This window comes from Aulonocara stuartgranti, assembly GCF_965226115.1.
Source record: "Aulonocara stuartgranti genome assembly, chromosome: 18".
NCBI classification, from domain to species: Eukaryota; Metazoa; Chordata; class Actinopteri; order Cichliformes; family Cichlidae; genus Aulonocara; species Aulonocara stuartgranti.
In genome coordinates, this window is record NC_138954.1 from 1,012,914 (window position 1) to 1,032,597 (window position 19,684).

At 40.9% G+C, this 19,684-nt stretch overlaps 2 protein-coding genes across 3 annotated transcripts in view; both read right to left on the minus strand.

The window, feature by feature from the left end:
• LOC309693941 (uncharacterized protein) overlaps window positions 1-19,684 on the minus strand; it is a 60,446-nt gene that overhangs the window by 19,442 nt on the left and 21,320 nt on the right. The gene's annotated exons all lie outside the window — the stretch shown is intronic.
• LOC309693957 (uncharacterized protein) lies at window positions 100-15,330 on the minus strand. Of its 2 annotated transcripts, none has more exons than XM_082513645.1 (2): window positions 15,062-15,330; window positions 100-938 (listed from the first exon to the last, which is right to left on the minus strand). In XM_082513645.1, exons 1-2 carry the CDS (start codon window positions 15,231-15,233, stop codon window positions 115-117), a joined length of 996 nt encoding a protein of 331 aa, XP_082369771.1. In that variant the 5' UTR covers window positions 15,234-15,330; the 3' UTR covers window positions 100-114. The 2 variants fall into 2 exon arrangements, with proteins under 2 accessions (XP_082369771.1, XP_082369770.1); XM_082513644.1 differs by lacking the exon at window positions 100-938 and adding an exon at window positions 7,042-8,535 and having other exon boundaries at window positions 15,062-15,327.

Here is a 19,684-nt window from a genome sequence, read left to right on the forward strand (position 1 = left end):
TCTTATATTGTCTGTTCTTCTTCTTCCTTGTATATTGTTTTCTTTATTTTCACACTATGTGGTATTGCTTCAAAATTTCAGTGTGCAAGCAACTGTACATTGACAATAAGAGTTCTAAGTCCTGAGTTCCTCACCTGTGTGAGTTCTTATGTGCTCCGTTAAATGACAGTTACGTTTGAACGTCTTCCCACATGTTTTACAATTATATGGTTTCACACCTGTGTGCATTCTCATATGCGTCAATAAAGAACTACTATATCCAAACACTTTGCCACATGTTGCACAATGATATGGTTTCTCCCCAGTGTGTGATCTTGTGTGTTTCAGTAAATCACTGTTATATGAAAACCTTTTCCCACAAGTTGTGCAACAAAATGTCTTAACACCTGAGTGAGTTTTTGTGTGCTTCAACAAAGAACTAGCAGATATAAACGTTTTCCCACACATTTTACAAGAGAACGGCCTCTCACCTGTGTGGACTCGATAATGCCTTCTCATTATATAATCATACTTAAAGGCTTTTCCACAAACATCACAGTTTGAGGACTTTTTACTTTTATCAGAGTTACATTGACTTCCTGAGGTAGGTGGATATTCTGCATTGTTGTGACTTTTGTTTCCATTTCCAGCTGATCCTGAATCAAACTTCTTCCTTATTTCCTGATATTGGCTCTCACCTACAGCAGAGCTGTGAGAGAGAAGCTGGTTACTCTTTTGTTCTGGTTCACTGTGGTCACTTTCCTCATAATCAGCAGTCACCATGAAGGTATCAGTCTCCTCCTTCAGTATAACCTGTCTTCTCTCCTGATTGCTGCAAAGTTGCTCCTGTTCCTCGTTAATATGAGGAAGCTCTGATTCCTTCTGGTTGAGACTCTCCCAGTTACAGAGCTGCTGGTCAGTGAGAAGCTCCTCCTTACAGACATGCTGCTGTGGGACGTCTGGAGAGACAAAAGGAGACAAGACAAAGAAATTATACAAGAAAAACACATGGGAGGAAATATACTGTGAAAACCAGCAAAAGTGCAGCAGTAAGGATAGACACACATTAAACTACGAGCTGATGTTGAAGATAGTTTGTTGCTTTATAAGAAAGCCCTCCGCAAAACCAGAACATCTTACTATTCATCACTGATTGCAGAAAATAAGAACAACCCCAGGTTTCTCTTCAGCTCTGTAGCCAGGCTGACAAACAGTCAGAGCTCTGTTGAGCCAACCATCCCTTTAACGTTAACTAGTAATGACTTCATGAACTTCTTCACACATAAAATTTAAACCATTAGAGAAAAAATTACTCAACCATCCCACAGATGTAATATTATCTACAGCTACTTTCAGTACCATTGATATTCATTTAGACTCTTTTTCTCTAATTGATCTTTCCGAGTTAACTTCAATAATTACTTCCTCCAAACCATCAACATGTCTTTTAGACCCCATTCCTACAAAACTGCTCAAAGAAGTCCTGCCATTAATTAATGGTTCGATCTCTAATAATCAGCTATGTACCAATTCAATTTTATTTATATAGCGCCAAATCACAACAAAAGTCACCTCAAGGCGCTTCATAGGTACAGAGAAAAACCCAACAATCATATGACCCCATATGAGCAAGCACTTTGGCGACAGTGGGAAGGAAAAACTCCCTTTTAACAGGAAGAAACCTCCGGCAGAACCAGGCTCAGGGAGGGGCGGGGCCATCTGCTGCGACCGGTTGGGGTGAGAGAAGGAAGACAGGATAAAGACATGCTGTGGAAGAGAGACAGAGGTTAATAACAGATATGATTCAGTGTAGAGAGGTCTGTTAACACATAGTGAGTGAGAAAGGTGACTGGAAAGGAAAAACTCAATGCATCATGGGAATCCCCCGGCAGCCTACGTCTATTGCAGCATAACTAAGGGAGGATTCAGGGTCACCTGGTCCAGCCCTAACTATATGCTTTAGCAAAAAGGAAAGTTTGAAGCCTAATCTTGAAAGTAGAGATAGTGTCTGTCTCCTGAATCCAAACTGGAAGCTGGTTCCGCAGAAGAGGGGCCTGAAAACTGAAGGCTCTGCCTCCCATTCTACTTTTAAATACTCTAGGAACAACAAGTAGGCCTGCAGAGCGAGAACGAAGTGCTCTAATAGGGTGATATGGTACTACAAGGTCATTAAGATAAGATGGGGCCTGATTATTTAAGACCTTGTATGTGAGGAGCAGGATTTTGAATTCTGGATTTAACAGGAAGCCAAAACAGGAGAAATCTGCTCTCTCTTTCTAGTCCCTGTCAGGACTCTTGCTGCAGCATTTTGGATTAGCTGAAGGCTTTTCAGTGAGTTTTTAGGACATCCTGATAATAATGAATTACAGTCGTCCAGCCTGGAAGTAATAAATGCATGAACTAGTTTTTCAGCGTCACTCTGAGACAGGATATTTCTAACTTTAGAGATGTTGCGCAAATGGAAGAACGCAGTCTTACATATTTGTTTAATATGTGCGTTGAAGGACATGTCCTGGTCAAAAATGACTCCAAGGTTCCTCACAGCGTTACTGGAGGCCAAGGTAATGCCATCCAGAGTAAGAATCTGCTTAGATACCATATTTCTAAGCTTTTCAGGGCCGAGTACAATAACCTCAGTTTGATCTGAATTAAGAAGCAGAAAGTTAGCGGCCATCCAGGTCTTTATGTCTTTAAGACATTCCTGCAGTTTAACTCATTGGTGTGTGTTATCTGGCTTCATGGACAGATAGAGCTGGGTGTCATCAGCATAGCAGTGAAAATGTATGCTATGTCTTCTAATGATGCTGCCTAAGGGAAGCATGTATAATGTAAAGAGAATTGGTCCTAGCACTGAACCCTGTGGAACTCCATAATTAACCTCAGTGTGTGAAGAGGACTCTCCATTTATATGCACAAACTGGAGTCTATTAGATAGATATGATACAAACCACTGCAGCACAGTACCTGTAATACCTACAGCATGTTCTAATCGCTCTAATAGGATATTATGGTCGACAGTATGGAACGCTGCACTGAGGTCTAAGGGACAAGCACAGAGATGAGTCCACTGTCAGAGGCCATAAGAAGATCATTTGTAACCTTCACTAAAGCTGTTTCTGTGCTGTGCTGAGCTCTGAAACCTGACTGAAACTCTTCAAATAAACCTCTGCAGATGATCTGTTAGCTGTTTGACAACTACTCTTTCAAGGATGTTTGATATGAAAGGAAGGTTGGAGATTGGCCTATAATTAGCTAAGACTGCTGGGTCTAGAGATACTTTTTGAGTAAAGGTTTAACTACAGCCAGCTTGAAGGCCTGTGGTACATAGCCGATCATTAGAGATAGGTTGATCATATTTAACATCGAAGAATTAATTAATGGCAGGACTTCTTTGAGCAGTTTTGTAGGAATGGGGTCTAAAAGACACGTTGAAGGTTTGGAGGAAGTAATTATTGAAGTTAACTCAGAAAGATCAATTAGAGAAAAAGAGTCTAACTTAACATCAATGGTACTAAGAGTAGCTGTAGATAATATTACATCTGTGGGATGATTACTGGTAATTTTTTCTCTAATGATAAAAAAATTATTTGTGAAGAAGTTCATGAAGTCATTACTAGTTAACGTTAAAGGGATGGTTGGCTCAACAGAGCTCTGACTTTTTGTCAGCCTGGCTACAGTGCCGAAGAGAAACCTGGGGTTGTTCTTATTTTCTTCAATCAGTGATGAATAGTAAGATGTTCTGGCCTTGCGGAGGGCTTTCTTATAAAGCAGCAAACTATTTCTCCAGGCTAAATGATGATCCTCTAAATTTGTGACACGCCATTTCCTCTCCAGATTATGAGTCATCTGCTTTAGGCTACGTGTTTTAGAATTATACCACGGAGTCAGGTACTTCTGATTAGAGACCTTAGTTTTCACAGGAGCTACAGTATCCAGAGTTGTACGTAGTGAGGAGGTGAAATTATTACCAAGATAATCGACCTCTGTTGGGGTAGCGTTCAGATAGCTGCTCCGCTCTGTGTTGGTACAGGGCACAGGCCTTCAAGCTGGCTGTAGTTAAACCTTTACTCAAAAAGCATCTCTAGACCCAGCAGTCTTAGCTAATTATAGGCCAATCTCCAACCTTCCTTTCGTTTCAAAGATCCTTGAAAGAGTAGTTGTCAAACAGCTAACAGATCATCTGCAGAGGAATGGCCAAACCCCCGCAGCTGCCAACCCAATGTGGGAGTGAAAAGAGGAGGTAAGTGACGGAAGTGACGGACAAGGTAAGCGACTCATGTTGTAACTGATGTCAGACGCCGGAGATTTTGGCAGAAAATTAAAGCAAATGGTAGTTTAGATTTGAATAAATTCATTTAAGCTTCAGTATTACCAAATGCACCTATCAATTGTCTTATAACTAACAATACTTGTCCAAATCATCTCCAACACCCTGGAGAACAACGGGGAGAGTTTAGAGGCTCTCCAAAATTACATTCATCAGTGCTTCCAGGATCTCGTTATGAAGAAGGCTCAAAGTGCATCTTCCCCGGCCAAATCTGAGACGCCGTTGTCGAAAAGATGTCGAGAATCCCTGGAGTACAGCCAGCAGCAGGTGGAAACGCTCGCTGCTGAAAATGCCACGCTAAGGGAGTCGGTGAAATGTCTCACAGACAATGTTACTCAGCTAAATAGAGAAAATAAAAAAATAAAAGAGACAGTTATTGATCTACAAGCTTGTGGCATGCGTAATAATCTTGTATGTTCTGGTATTCCAGAAGCCGCTGGAGTAGACGTGGAGACTACGGTAAAAAGCTTCATCAAAACCCACCTGAAGCTGCCGGAGGACACGGTGAAGAACATCACCTTTGATAGAGTGGATCGCATCGGCCCCATGCGGGCTGTGACCGGGAGACCACGTCCTATTGTGGCCAAATTCGGCCACTTCAAACAAAAGCAACATGTGAAAAGCCGCGGCAGGGAATTAAAAGGAACGGACTTCAGCGTGAACGACCAGTTCACCAAAGAGATCTTGGAACGACGCAGGGTCCTCTTCCCATTCTGACGCGGCTTCATCCAGAAGGGCTCCCGCGCTGTCATCGCTGTGGACCGGCTGTACGTGGACGGACAGCTCCACCGCAACCCGAACACCACTCCGCGGCTGTATTAACCTCACACCAGATAAGAATCAGCTGCACCATTTCCCTATCCACTCACACTAACTTGCATTAACATCTGTTTAACTTACCAGCATCAAATCGCATCTTAAAGTGTGATTTCATAGCAGAATTAACACCGTCACTCTCCGTCAGTGATTTAATTGGAATGTTTACGTTTTGTTTGTTTTTTTCTTCTCGTTTTTTTTTTCCTCTCTTTTCCCCCTCTTGGTTTTATGCTGCTCACCCCTGTCCTTGGTTTCTTTCTTTATTCCTTTCACTGCCTCGATCACCTGCTTCGACACTCATCCACAAACATCCTTTATTTCGACACATACGCACCATGCGCTCAACGGCAGCACATTTACTTCAGTCAGACAGCGCACACAGTCGTTTAGGATACACACACTTAAGCCAAGCCTACTCATATTAGTAAATATGCATACACAAAGTCAGACTCAGGGAGCATCTCGCCACACATTTTTTCTCTCTCTCCTTCTCTTTATTTATGAACAAGTGACGTATTCTCTCCACCTGTCTAAGCGACGCACACAGCATACATCCCTAGTTATACACAAACATCTATGGGTACACTGAGGTTCATTACATGGAATATAAATGGAGCTGGCTCCAGAGAAAAGAGGTTAAAAATATTTAACCAACTCAAAAAACTACAGGCGGATGTTGTCCTTTTACAAGAGACCCACAGACCTCTTAGAGGTTCGAATGAACTTAAAACACCTGAGTTTGCTAATGTGTTCTCAGCTTGTTATAATTCTAGACAAAGGGGAGCAGCAATTTTAATACATAAAAATATTAATTTCACAGTACTCGATACAGTTATAGATCCAGAGGGCAGATTCTTAATCATTAAACTATCTATACTTGATAAAAAGCTATGTATTGCAAGTGTATATGGTCCAAACGTTGATGATCCCTCATTCTTTCACGGTTTTTTCAGTGCACTCTCTGAACACTTAGATGACACACTCAAAACACATCCGTGTGGAGACCCGGTGCTGATTGTGATGGTGCTGGACCGGTGGGGGCCGAGTCTGACAGACTGTGGTCTATTTGTCAGGAAGTCCTTGATCCAGAGGCAGATGGGGTGGAGAGTCCCAGGTGAGACAGTTTCTGGACCAGGATCTCCGGGATGATATGATTGCATACTGAACTAAAGTCAAGAAAGAGCATTCTCACATAGCTTCCTCGGTGCTCCAGGTGACTCAGCGCAGTGTGGAGCGCTATGGTGATAGCGTCCTCAGTGGATCGATTTGTCCTGTAGGCAAATTGGTGGGGGTCCAGAGTGGGAGGCAGACCGGCCCAATGTTGCTTTGGATGATAACATCATCCAGGTATGCAGCAGCATATGTAGCGTGCAGCCACAGCACCCGGTCCATGAGGTGCTGGAAAGTAATAGTCCAAATAAGCTGAACAGAAGTGTGATGAATTAATACAACCCGTACGGCGTGGAAAAGGCAGTTTTTTCTTAGACTTTGCAAACAAGGGAATCTGCCAGTTGCCCTCGGTTAAATGCAGCATTGTGAAAAAAACCAGCAGCGCATAACTGGTCCAGGAGCTCGTCGACCGAGCGCATGGGATAAGCATCAAAGCGAGACACTTCATTCACCTTTCAGTAGTCCACACAGAGAACCATCTTCCTTCACTACAAGAACTATGGGGATACACCAAGCACTGTGCGACTCTTCTGTTACTCCCAGTTAAACATTTCAGTCAATTCCTTTTATGCAATTTGTCTCTTGTGCTCAGGTAACCTGTAGGTCTGTGAATTCAGAGTCATGCTAGGCAGTGTTTCAAAGTGATGCTCCATGAGATTCAGGTGAGATGATACTTACCTGGATAGTACAGCTCATCCATCTTATTAACCAGAGACGTTTAGTTACGTCTAAAAATAACCCACGATAGGTGAAATCCACAAAGTAGCCAACTTTATTTTTTACAATTATTAGAGATGTTTTAAGGCTGTAAAACCCCTCACTACACACTTTATACACTTTTCTCAGACAGGCATGAACATTTTCACACTTCTCTCGTTTAAACACTCTCAAAGTTCAAACCTTCGTAGAAAAATAAGCGCAGTATTAGTATTAAACGTTTCATTGACATTTTTGTGTTTGTTGGAAAAAGCTTACAAACATACAGTACAGCACTTTAGTCACACTGCTAGCGACTGAAGATTTAGGTAAATTTGACAAGCTGAATGCATTCTGTACTGTACAGGAGACACTGCAGGAGATTGATTGATAATGGTCTACAGCCAATCAGGATGCAGGACACAATGTGCTTTAAAAAAAAAAAAAAAAAAAAAAAGCATGTAAAATTGCACAAAAGAAATCTGTGAAAGGTGAACCACATAGCGAGGGACCACTGTATTATTATTTCATATCATTATCACAACATACTAACTTTAATTACACAACACAGAGATTGACAGTTATCCAATATACAGCAAGTAAAGGAAAACATTTCCAAAAACAAACAAAACTTAAAGTTTTGGAACAGGTTAGACCAATCTCACATCTAATAAACTGGAAGACCTTGGCTTCCATGATATCATTTTCTCTCTAGAAAGAGTACGACTTCTGACTTGTGTGAGTTTTCATGTGGCGCAACAATGAACAACTAAAACCAAACATTTTCCCGCATGCTTTACAATGATATGGCTTCTCACCAGTGTGAACTCTCATGTGCTTCCTTACATCACTACTGTATGCAAACATTTTCCCACAAGCTTTACAAGCATATGGCTTCTCTCCCGTGTGCGTTCTCATGTGGCTCGATAAAGAACTTGTACTTGCAAACATTTTCAAACAGGTTTTACAAGGAAATGGTTTCTCACCAGTGTGAACTCTCATGTGCTTCAGTAAATCACCACTCCATGCAAACATTTTGTTGCATGTTTTACAAGGATATGGTTTCTCACCAGTATGGATTCTATAATGTCTTTTGATTTCATAATTCTGCTTAAAGGCTTTTCCACAAACATCACATTTGAAAGCCCTTTTGCTTGTGTCAGAGTGATTCTCTGATGTAGGCGAATCATCTGCATTCTTGTGACTTTTTTTTCTATTTCTAGTTGATCCTGAATCTACAGTCTTGCTTCTTTCCTGAGACTGTCTTTCAGTTACATCAGAGCTGTGAGAGAGAAGTTGATCCCAGCTGACTGGGTCTGGTTTGCTGTGGTCACTTTCCTTATGAATAAAAGTCACCATAAAGGTATCCGTCTCCTCCTTCAGTCCCAGCTGCTCTCCCTCCTGACTGCTGCACAGTTCCTCCTCTTCCTCTTTAATCTTTGGAGGTTCTGGTTCCTCCTGCTCCACACTGGAGCTCCTCTCCTGGTTACAAAGCTGCTGCTCAGGGAGAACCTCCTCCTCCGAGGAGACGTGTTGCTGTGGGACGTCTAGAGGGACGAAAGGAGAAAACAAATACACTTGAGATTCTCTAAACTCAAGTCACTAATTTTAAGGGTGGAGAAAGCAAAACGATGCAATGGAGTATTAGGGACATATCAAAAAATATATATGTCATTGATCATTTTGAGAAAAAGTCAAAATGTGGAGATGTTTTAAGAAACTGCCGTTGCTGCTGTACTCTATAAAATGCCTTGTGCAGATGAGTCCTGTGAGACAACATCGATCCTCTTTACTCTACGAGGTTGTAACCATCGATGACCTCACATTTGTCCACGACTAGCTGTTTCATTTTGTGTAAATCTCCTTCATGTTTGTTTTTTTCCATCTGAGCATGCACAGCTTTCTGTACCATCTCTTCAGCCCTGACTTTATAAACTGAAAGCCAAATCATTCAAGTACGGCCTCACTAACTCAGAGAACAGTTTGTCTTGAAACAACTAATCTTCACATTGATTTTTTTCTCTAAATACAATTTTGATTTTTTGACCTATACGACCTATAAAGAACTGAAAGACAAAAGAAAGTGCCGTCAGATCACAAGCTGTCCCAGTGGCTTCAAGCGCACATTCAGGCCTGTGAGACTCATTTAGACACACTGAGCCATGGCTCTGTGCTATATGCACACATTTCTGCATCTCTGCCATTCAAACACACGTCATCCGCTATCCTTTTCAGGGTCGCGAGCCTATCATATAAACACACGTCATATATAGTTTATTTTACGTAATATTCAAATGTTGTCTTTCTCAAGCACTTTTCATTTTGTGTTTCCATAAGTCTTATTTAGTGCATTTATTACTAATAGAGAGAACGCACATTTTAAGACCAGACACGTTTGAAACCTTTTGTCCTCCACAGTGAAAAATGGCTGAAAATAAAAGCAGCTGCTAGTTTGATCAATTCTGCAGCTTTGCAGTCTCCAGTATCACTGAAATGCAGCCAGATGTTTGTTTTATGTTTCTTCACTTTTTCCCGACATGCTTGAATTTAAATCCGGCTCCCGTCTCTCTGTGTGCCTGCCTGTAGCACTACATATGCTGTCTTCAAAACGTCTGCCCCCCTTTATTCTTCCACGTAATGGTATGGTCCCAGTGTGTCTTTCCATGTGATTGGCCACATGGTGTGCCCATCAAAATAAAGTCCCACCCCTGTCTGCATGGATTCTAAGCAGGCTAAAGATTCAGCTCCGACATATAGACGGGCGATTACAGTTTTGCTGAATTGCTAAAACACTAAATCCCATTGTAAAAATTATACTGCCAACTATGAAAACTCTTTCATTAAATCAATCCCACAGATGCCAAAATCTGAAACACTGTTCATCTGGTCAGGACACCATTTGCAAATCTGAATCTCCCATTTACCAAACTCTAAACTTTCAAACTCAAAACACATTTAGCAGTGTGGCGCACTTGTACCCAGAATGATGGACACAGGCAACAGAAGCGAAACACAACTAACACACAGTTTTCATCATTAACACACTACCACTCATAATTTAAAACACATGTTGCAACCAACAGCTTCATCCACAAAGATGTATTCACAAGGCCTAACCGTTGAGTCAAGCTCAAAGATTCTCTGTACACAACAAACTCATTTTAGTTCTGTAAATGAAATAGTCTGATATACTTGCATAGCACATGTTTACATCATACTATCTTATGCCACGTTATACCTCTAAGTAAAGATTGTGAAATCATTATGTAGTTTTAGGCTGCATTATTCTCCTGACTTAGAAGAAGGTGATAACTATTACATTTATTAAACTGATTTGTATTACATGAGACTGCTGCTTTATTGTGGATGAATTACATTGTTTATGATGCATTATACTGCTGATTCATAAGTAAAACTGTTTTCAGAGAATCATGGCGTTATTTGTCTGATTAGGAAGAACAGAACACACTGCACAGGAAGCCAAGGTCATAACTTAGGCTCACTGAGAGAGTAAGAATGTGGATGTTTAGGTTTTATGACTGTGGAAGGGGGGGCCAAAGCTCTAAGAATGCGAGAAACGGTCAGACACTTTGGCTACGTTCACACTGCAGGCGAAAGCGCATCAAATCCGACTTTTTTGACCCTATGCGACTCATATCCGATCATGGTGTGACAGTGTGAACGGCACAAATCCGATATTTTCAAATCCGATCTGGGTCACTTTCGTATGTGCTATTTACATTATTATGTAAATAACAAAATAACTTAAAGCAAAAATTGGGAAACATAAAGTCCGAAGTCTTTATATTAAGAGCCATCAGTCAAACATATTGTTTGGTCTGGGTCTAAACAGAGCGCGTTGTGTGTGACGTCTTCTTTTGCGCATGCGGTCGCTTTGAGCGTTCACACTAGAGCGCGTTTGCAGTCGCATTTTATTTGTAGTGTGAACAAGCAGACGGAAAAAAAATTGGATTTGATCAAAAAATCGGAATTGAGCATTAAGACCTGCAGTGTGAACGTAGCCTTTGAGATCTGGCAGACGCCTTCCAGTCCACATCTCCCGTCTAGACGTTTTTTAATGCTCAAAGTGTTGTATGGAATAAAGAGATTGTTGATTGAGCATTTATACACCAGGTGTTGTTCTTCCTTCAGCCCAAAGAATTGGGAGATTTAACAATACTTATAACTAAATGGTATTTTGCTTAGAATTGAAAGATGGCCAAATGAGGGTGGAAGAACACGCATGTGCTCACAACACCAGTAGGGCTGGGCGAAATGATTATTTTCCCTAATCGATGAATCTAGCGATTAATTTTACAATCCGATTCTATTTTAATTTTATTCGATTATAAGCACTTTAACAATGTTGTAATACTGTCCACGACGGCTATGCTTAGCAGGTGGTGCATTATCCTCGTTAACATTTTTCCTGCGGCCAATTCGCTGTCTCACATTTTTGTCTTTCGCAGATTCCCATAATCAGCCTGCGCGCATTCCGACTCATTTTGCCAGCATGGGCCACAAATAAAAACCAACTAAACAGCAGCTTAAATGAGTTTTGCATTTACGGAGGTTGAGTGTTTTTCTCTGTTTCTATGAGTGAGTGTATGCCTACGAGGGGGGTGTCTGGATGAATTAAAGAGTAAAAAGCAGTGTTGGTAAAAAAGTTGAAAACATACGGTGGTTTGTCCTTTGCAGAAGCTGCTCCTGGATGCTGTCGTTTGAGGTGCTGGTGCATAGCCGTCGTGCTTTTATGATAGGCCATTTCCACCTTACAAAGTCGGCAAATGACTGAAACACTTCCTTTTCTGTTAAAATATCCCCATACTGTAGAATTGCGAATTCGGGTGGATTGATTTAAGTCGACTGCGGCTGCCTCAATCATGTTGCTGCTACTCGCTGCCGCCATGTCTGTTTTGAAAGTGACGACGCATCGACGCACGTTTTTTTTTTTTTTTTTTTTAACGTCGACGTAATCGATTACGTCGACACATCGTCCCAGCCCTAAACACCAGGAGACACTTATTGTGGATATGGTCCGTCAAAATAATGCAATTTGACTGCATGAAATGCAGCAAGGGAATATAGAAGACAACATACATGTTGAATCTAGCAAAAAGGAGAAGAAAAGGTTGCAATGTCATAGGTCAATGTGCCACTATTGAACTGCATGGCCAGCGTGGTGGAAATGTAACTGTGCTGCCATCAGCAGCTGTGGGTTTCTCCACAGTCATGTTACTGTTGGGCTGTACAACAACGAACTTATAGCAACATTCCTGGATGGTCTACAGGATGCTTTGCTTGAGTAGAGAGACCGCGAGCAGGCAGAGCATCCCATATCATTTGGGACAATGTGAGCTTTCACTGTGGTTCAAAATTATGCAACTGGTTTCACAATGAGCAGCATTTTATCAATGTGTGTCTTCCACCATACTCTCCCTTTTGAACCCTATTGAGGTGTTTTTCTCAGCACGGAGATGGAAAGTATACGACCGAAACCCTTACACACAGGAAAATCTACTTCAAGCAAAGAATGGAGCATGTGGTGAGATGGGACTGGAATCTTCTCAGGGCTGGATCTAGAATCTCGTTGCCTTGCAAGGCAGACCATAACATATGATGTGGATGAAGTCCTGTGGCCTGACCCAGCACAGAGGTGTGATGCTGAGGCAGATTAAGTTACCTGAATATGCTGTAAAAATATATAATTTTTTAATGTATAAATATATATATATATATATATATATATATATATATATATATATATATATATATATATTTATTTTTTTTTTTTTTTACGGCAGTTTTCTTTTTGTCAAAATGTGAGAATAAATGAATGAACAGATAAATATTATTTTCCAGCTCTCTCACAGTGTTTTGTATTTATTTCTGTAGTGTGTAATCGTTGCTAAGTCGTGTTTGCACACTGGCTGGTTTTGTGTGGTTTTTGACAGTAGTGCTTGATTTTGACAAAAGTTAAAATAGTTTTGGGTCAAATGTTTGGTTTTGCAAGACAAGTCGAAGATTTTGTGTGTGTAGCTTGAATTTTGGAGTTTGTGTTTAGTGTTTTGAGACAAAGAGATGAGATTTAAGGAAATGTGTTTTAGCAATTCAGAAAAACCGTAATAACTCACATAAGAAATTATCACGGGGGCTGGATATTAGGGCTGCTCGATTATGGCAAAAATGATAATCACGATTATTTTCACTGAAATTGAGATCTCGATTATTTGACGATATTTATTTAACCCATAAGACCTACTATAGAACCAAGTCTGCCAGAGCTTATATTATATTTTTTACATGTTGTAGTGCCATTGGTGGGAGCATTTCAAGTTGCTATACAACTGTTATAGCTCATATTTTAATAATATGTCTGCATTAAGTCCATAGTAACTACATTAATTGCAAAAAAGTGCAATAAACTACAAAAAAAATTGAAAATCGTTTTTGGGTTTTTTTTTTACATATATTTCTACTTGGAGAAATTTAAGAGGTTTATCCCTCAAAACTTTAAATACAAAAAAGTTGCAAAAAATAGTTTACAACAACAGGAAATTTATTTTGAGTGTCTTCATAGTCTTATTTTGGAGATACATTAATTTTTATATACTGCAGGAAAAACGAAAAAACAATCCTATGATGCAAATTTGCAAAGAAAACAGCAGGTGCATCAAAATAAATTTCCGCGAAAATGACGTCACTTTCGGGCAGGAAATGGCGGACATGTGACAGTTCGCTCTGACATCTGTTTAACTGTGGGAAGTGTTACGAACAGCTGATCGGATCGGCAAAGCGTGTTTCTGGAATATTATGTTTTTGTTCCTGCAAGCGCTTTTTATGCAGTTTTTGCAAAGCTATATGTGGAAGGAAACCGTGACCGAGGACAAGCTGATGGCATAAGATGCAAGTACAACTCCTCCGGTTTCATATGCAAAACAAATTATTGCGCTAGCTTACACGGTTCAGGTTCTACAGGGATTTAAAAATAGTTACACAAAACGGAGCGTGCTGCTCTGACCGGTTTTAAAGGGTTAACAATGACTTTAAAAAATAATATAAAATAGTGTGCAACACCACTGAAGTTTTTTTTACCTCTCTTTTCCAAATAACTTCTGCTTAGCTTTCCGAGCTTCCCTCGGGTCCTCTTAATCAGCGGTCTCCAACCTTTTTTGCGCCACGGACGGTTTATGCCCGACAATATTTTCACGGACCGGCCTTTAAGGTGTCGCGGATAAATGAGGGAGGGGCTAATAATCGGCTCCGTCATTTTTAATGATCGTTGAAAGCCCAGATCGTAATCGTGATTAAAATTCGATTAATTGAGCAGCCCTACTGGATATAGCTGTATTCTAGGCCGAATGTGGCCCGCGGGCTATAAGTTTGACGCCCCGGATTTAACACATTCACACAGGTTCATTATTTCCTGCATTTTCACAGACATTTCACTTTTATTAGTTACAGGTTCAGCTGAGAGAATTTGCTTGCCGTTTACACACGGCTGAGAAAATGGAGTTAAACTTGTTCTCTGCTTCAGTAAAACCATTAAAGCATCACTGAGGAGCAACGCGAGGGCTCGACTCTAAACACTCAATGTGAGAACTGATGAAGAGTTGGGATCTGAAAAACTGGATTATAGGTGGCAGACAGTTGGTGTTGTAAGCCACCGCCTCCAGTTCTGAGATCCTTCCCAGATGCCTTAACGCCCACTCACATCCTGGCCACTTAAAGAAATCCAGACACTTTTCTTTCCAAGCTCCTTAGACTACGATGACCTGGAGGACTGAGAACCTTCACAGACCTTTGTAATGAATAGTTTTCATATTTTGTTGTTGTTTATATGAGCTGTGTGAAACAACAGGGTTATAACTGTCTGTGGTGAATAAAGATGTATTTTATAGTCCACCCTCTGCACATTGCAATTTGAATTTGAGTTGAAGTGAGTTCACCCATCAGAGCGAAACTCGCCTGTCCTCTGTTTGCTCTTTGTTAGCTCACATCTCCAAAAAGTCCTCACAATCAGAAACGTCCCGCAGAGCTGTGATCAGGATCCTCCCTCAGAGGGACACTCACCTGTCCTGTGCAGCTTGATTTGGGGTTTCCAGGTGATATCCAGCAGTCTGCGCTGACGGTCGATCTCTTCCTCGTACTGGACGATCGTTTTTTCAAACTCCAAGAATATTTGTTCAGCAGCAGCAGTTAGTCGCTCGTTGATGAACTCTCTCAGATACTGAACTGAAGGCATCGTTGCTGCCGCAGCTCACACACTCAGCTCACACAACAACACAACAACACTCGGCTCGGTCACATAGGAACAAAGCTAATGCTACTTCCGCATTTGTGCAGTTCACTTCCGTCTACTGTTGCACAAGGGAAGTTCCGCCAAAACAGGACATTTTACTCGTTGTTCCGCCTTTAAAAAAGTTCTTATCGTTGAGGTTTTAGTTGGGATATTTTTTCTGGATTTCTTAATAACAAAAATACATCCGAACAGATTCTAAACATGAAACAGTGACGAAAAAGATCGTTCATGAATAAAACACTGTGAATTTCATCTTGCAAACTGTCTCATGATATTCAACTCATGTCTCATCTAATCGTGGATGGAAATCAGTTTTTGTGTTAGTGTCGGCGTACATGAGCAGCGTAAAATAGAAAAAGGGTTTATTCATGTATTTGCTAACAGAAAGAGTGATCAATCCTACTGAATCCAGCCTGTCAGTAATGTTTAATACTTAACATCACTGTATATTTTACTGTTTCACTCACTTCGATGTTGGAGGTTCAAAATCATCCACAGGCCCCGCCCACATACGTCCAGCTCAACCAATGAGATGATTTCTGTCTGGAGAGCAAAAAGTTTGAGGAAATAAAAGCACAACCTGGTGAATCTGCTGCAGTGGAAGAACGTTGTTCATGTGCTGTCTGTCTGGCTTCAGCGGCTCCAAAGACATGTTGCTGCACCTCTTTTTGTTTTCATCTCACTTCATAGGTGAACTTTTGTCTCTTTCTCAGAACGCAACATTTCTTTCTCTGCTCTGAACTCTGCTAGAAATGCATCATTGGTCTGGAGGATTGTAGATTTTTACTTCTGTCCTACTTTTCCTCATTTCCACTGTCTTCTCCTCTCAGCCTCATGGACAATGTTAGTCTGATGGCTTCATTTTCTCTACTTTTTCCAGGACTAACAGCTGGAGACTCAATCACTCCTCAACGACCTGAAGTCACTGAAACAGAAGGAGAATCTGTCAAACTCACATGTAGCTATGAGACAACTTCAAGTTATCCTCTACTTCACTGGTACAGACATCATTCTGACCTTCAAGCTCCTCAGTTTATACTCTGGAAACAAGGAAAAGGAGGCAGTGCTGAATATATTCCTGATAAACGTTATAAATCAGAAACATCACCTACAACAACTAATCTGACCATAGCAGCCCTAACCCTGGCAGACACAGCTCTCTACTACTGTGCTCTAGAAACACAGTGATACAAAGTGTAGAAGAGGCTGTACAAAAACCTGAACACAGATATCTGACTACTCTTCAAAGAGGAGGGAAGTGGTATTCAAAGCACAGCTTCATATCAGATGGATTCTGCTAATTCCTGTTTTATCAGAGTCACTGTGGTTACAGCTGCTAATGAAACACTGTGGGAGGATTCACATGAGCAGCAAATCCACATCAATCACAAACCAACTGCAGGAACGTTCAAGGACAAAGACATTAAGGAATACAGTCAAACAGCAAAAGCTATATTTGATAAACAAATGTATCAGATTTAGCATATTTAAAATGTGCCTAATTTTGTGCTTAATGGTGTGCAAATCTTAATCAGAAAGAAAGTTATTGGAGTAAAATCAGAGTCAGATAAGCAGTGGCTGCAAAAGTTGAAGCTTTTGTGGAAACTCCTTCAGAAGCAGCAAATCATTTTGCTGCCGTCCTTTCATAATTGTTATTCCGTGTCTGAGATGTTAAAATGATACCACAGTCAATATCTGGCCTTCATCAACTTGTTGGGGTGAGATGTTTAAGCTTGTGTTTGTCAGTTTAATTCATTGTTATCTATATCTATATTATATATATCTATATATCTTTGTCTAAATCTATGCAGTATTCCCTCCATTATTGTGGAGGTTAAGTTCTGGGAACCCCAACAATAGGTTAAAATCCAAAAAGAAGAATCGACATGTTTATTCTGATATTTTTATATATTTTCAGCCATAAAAACCTTCCCCTCTTATAAACCCGTTCTTCTCTTTTAAACACACTTTGAGACGCATCCTTACATACTGAGTGAAAAGTTATCGTCTGAGTCCACCTGAGACAACCAATGCAACAAGTTGGTGAGGGGAGGAAGACACAATAAAGAAATGCTGTTGAAGAGAGCCGGAGAATAATAATAACTAATGATTAAAATGGAGACAGTTATCTAAACTCATAGTGAGTGAATAAGAAACACACCAGCAGCCCAGACCTGCTTAAAGGTGAACAGTTTTAAGCAGCTCATAACTGCAGAGAGGGATGCTGGATGAAATGACGTCACAGCTCTGCTAGGTCCAAACCTCGTCCATGATTAGCATCTGCACAACAACTTCATGGCATAAATAGATATTTTTTATTGACATATTGTCTGATGCTGAAATTTATTGGGATCTATTTCCATTGTTTACCTGACAACATCATACTTTATATTCTACCACAGCTGTTTTTTTTAATATATTAAATATTTCTGAAGAAGCTCAGCTCGAAGGTGACATAATCTGGGAGAGATCCCTGTATTTTTAACTCCAGTGACCCTCCCACCTCACAGGGTTTCAAGTTTGCAAACCACAGGAGGAGGAGTGACTGAGAGCAGAGAGGAGGAGCAGAGATTCAGGGAGGAGCTGAGCTGTTACTGAACTATAGAAGAGAGAAAAACCTCCACATTCAACAGAGTTCAACACAAAACAAACTTTATGTTCCTCAACATGCTGTCATTACATCACTGTGTGTTTCCTCTGATTCTTCTCACTCTCACAGGTCTGCTCACCTACACAGGAAACTATGTTCAACTCAAATGATTCATTAACGTCCCCACATTTAATACTGTCATCTCATCTTTCAGGTGTGGGCTGTGAAGACCTCACTCCATCCAAAGATGAAGAGTCCAGTGTAGAAGGCAGCACAGTTACTCTGACCTACACTTACTCTAAAGGTGCTGCTAATTATTTCTTCTGGTATCGACAACATCCAGGAAAAGCACCTGAGCTCCTGATCTCACACTCACCTTCAGGATCAGTAGGAGAAGAAAAAACTCCTGGACTGAAGATTCAAGTGGAGGGAGAAGAAATCAAGATGAGCATCTCCTCTGCTGCAGTGTCTGACTCTGCTGTGTACTACTGTGCTGTGAGGCCCACAGTGACAGGAAACAGCAAAACTCTGTACAAAAACCTTTGGAGCAAAGACAACAGAATACTCCACAACATCCACTAGAGGGAGCCACACACCTTTGTTAGGATACAGAATCATAACACAGCTGTGATGAGCTTCAGGGGAAGTGAATGAGATGTGAGCCTCCTCCTCCTCCTGACTGCAGAAACCTGTCTGACTCCAGCTGTGAACATCAGACCAATCACAGCAAACTCGCAGTAAATTGATGTGGATTTCATCCTGACATATACACCTGTATACACTAGAGACGTAATCGTAGTTACTTGGATAAATTGTGTGTAATGATATATACTCATATATATATGCTTGCTCCCAATGAAGTGTTTATATGGGGGAGTGACTGCATGAAGCATTTAACCTGCATGTTCAAATCACATGACCCATATATTAAGGGTAAATATATCTACCATTTATTAGTGAAGAACTAAGATAAGATAGAACTTTATTAATCCCTCGGGTGGGTTCCTCTGGGAAATTTGGTTTCCAAAAGCACAGCACCAACAGAAGTTACAGAGTTACAGAATATTATATATATACACATATACAAATACAGAGACAAATATAAATAAAATATACAAAGGGGATAAATAGAATAAATAGGAATAAAAATAAAAAATAAAAATAAAAATACAAGTGAATTGCAAATTTCGAGTATGGAGTCTATTGCACTGTTGACTTTTAACAAAGGTATTGCACAGTGAGGTGAAGAGGCACTACAGCTTAGTTGTTCCCCCCTCCTTTGTCCCCCTGTTTCCCCTCCCTCTCCCCTCCAGAGAGGAGTTAAACAGTCTGATGGCGTGTGGGACAAAGGAGTTTTTAAGTCTGTTAGTTCTTGTCTTTGGGAGAAGCAACCTGTCACTGAACAGACTCTTCTGGTTGTTAATGGCCGTGTGCAGAGGATGCCCAGCATTGTTCATAATGTCCATCAGTTTCTTTAATGTCCTTTTCTCTGCCACTGTCACCAGAGTGTCCAGCTTCATGCCGACCACAGAGCTAGCCCTCCTGATCAGTTTCTCCAGCCTGGATGAGTCCCTCTTTGCTGTGCTGCTCCCCCAGCACACCACAGCATAGAAAAGTACTCCAGCAACCACCGACTGGTAAAACATCCTCAGGAGCTTCCTGCAGATGTTAAAAGACCTCAGCCTCCTGAGGAAGTACAGTCGGCTTTGGGCTTTTTTATACAGGTGCTCTGTGTTGCATGACCAGTCCAGTTTATTGTCCACCCACAGCCCGAGGTACTTGTACTTGTTGACCACCTCCACCT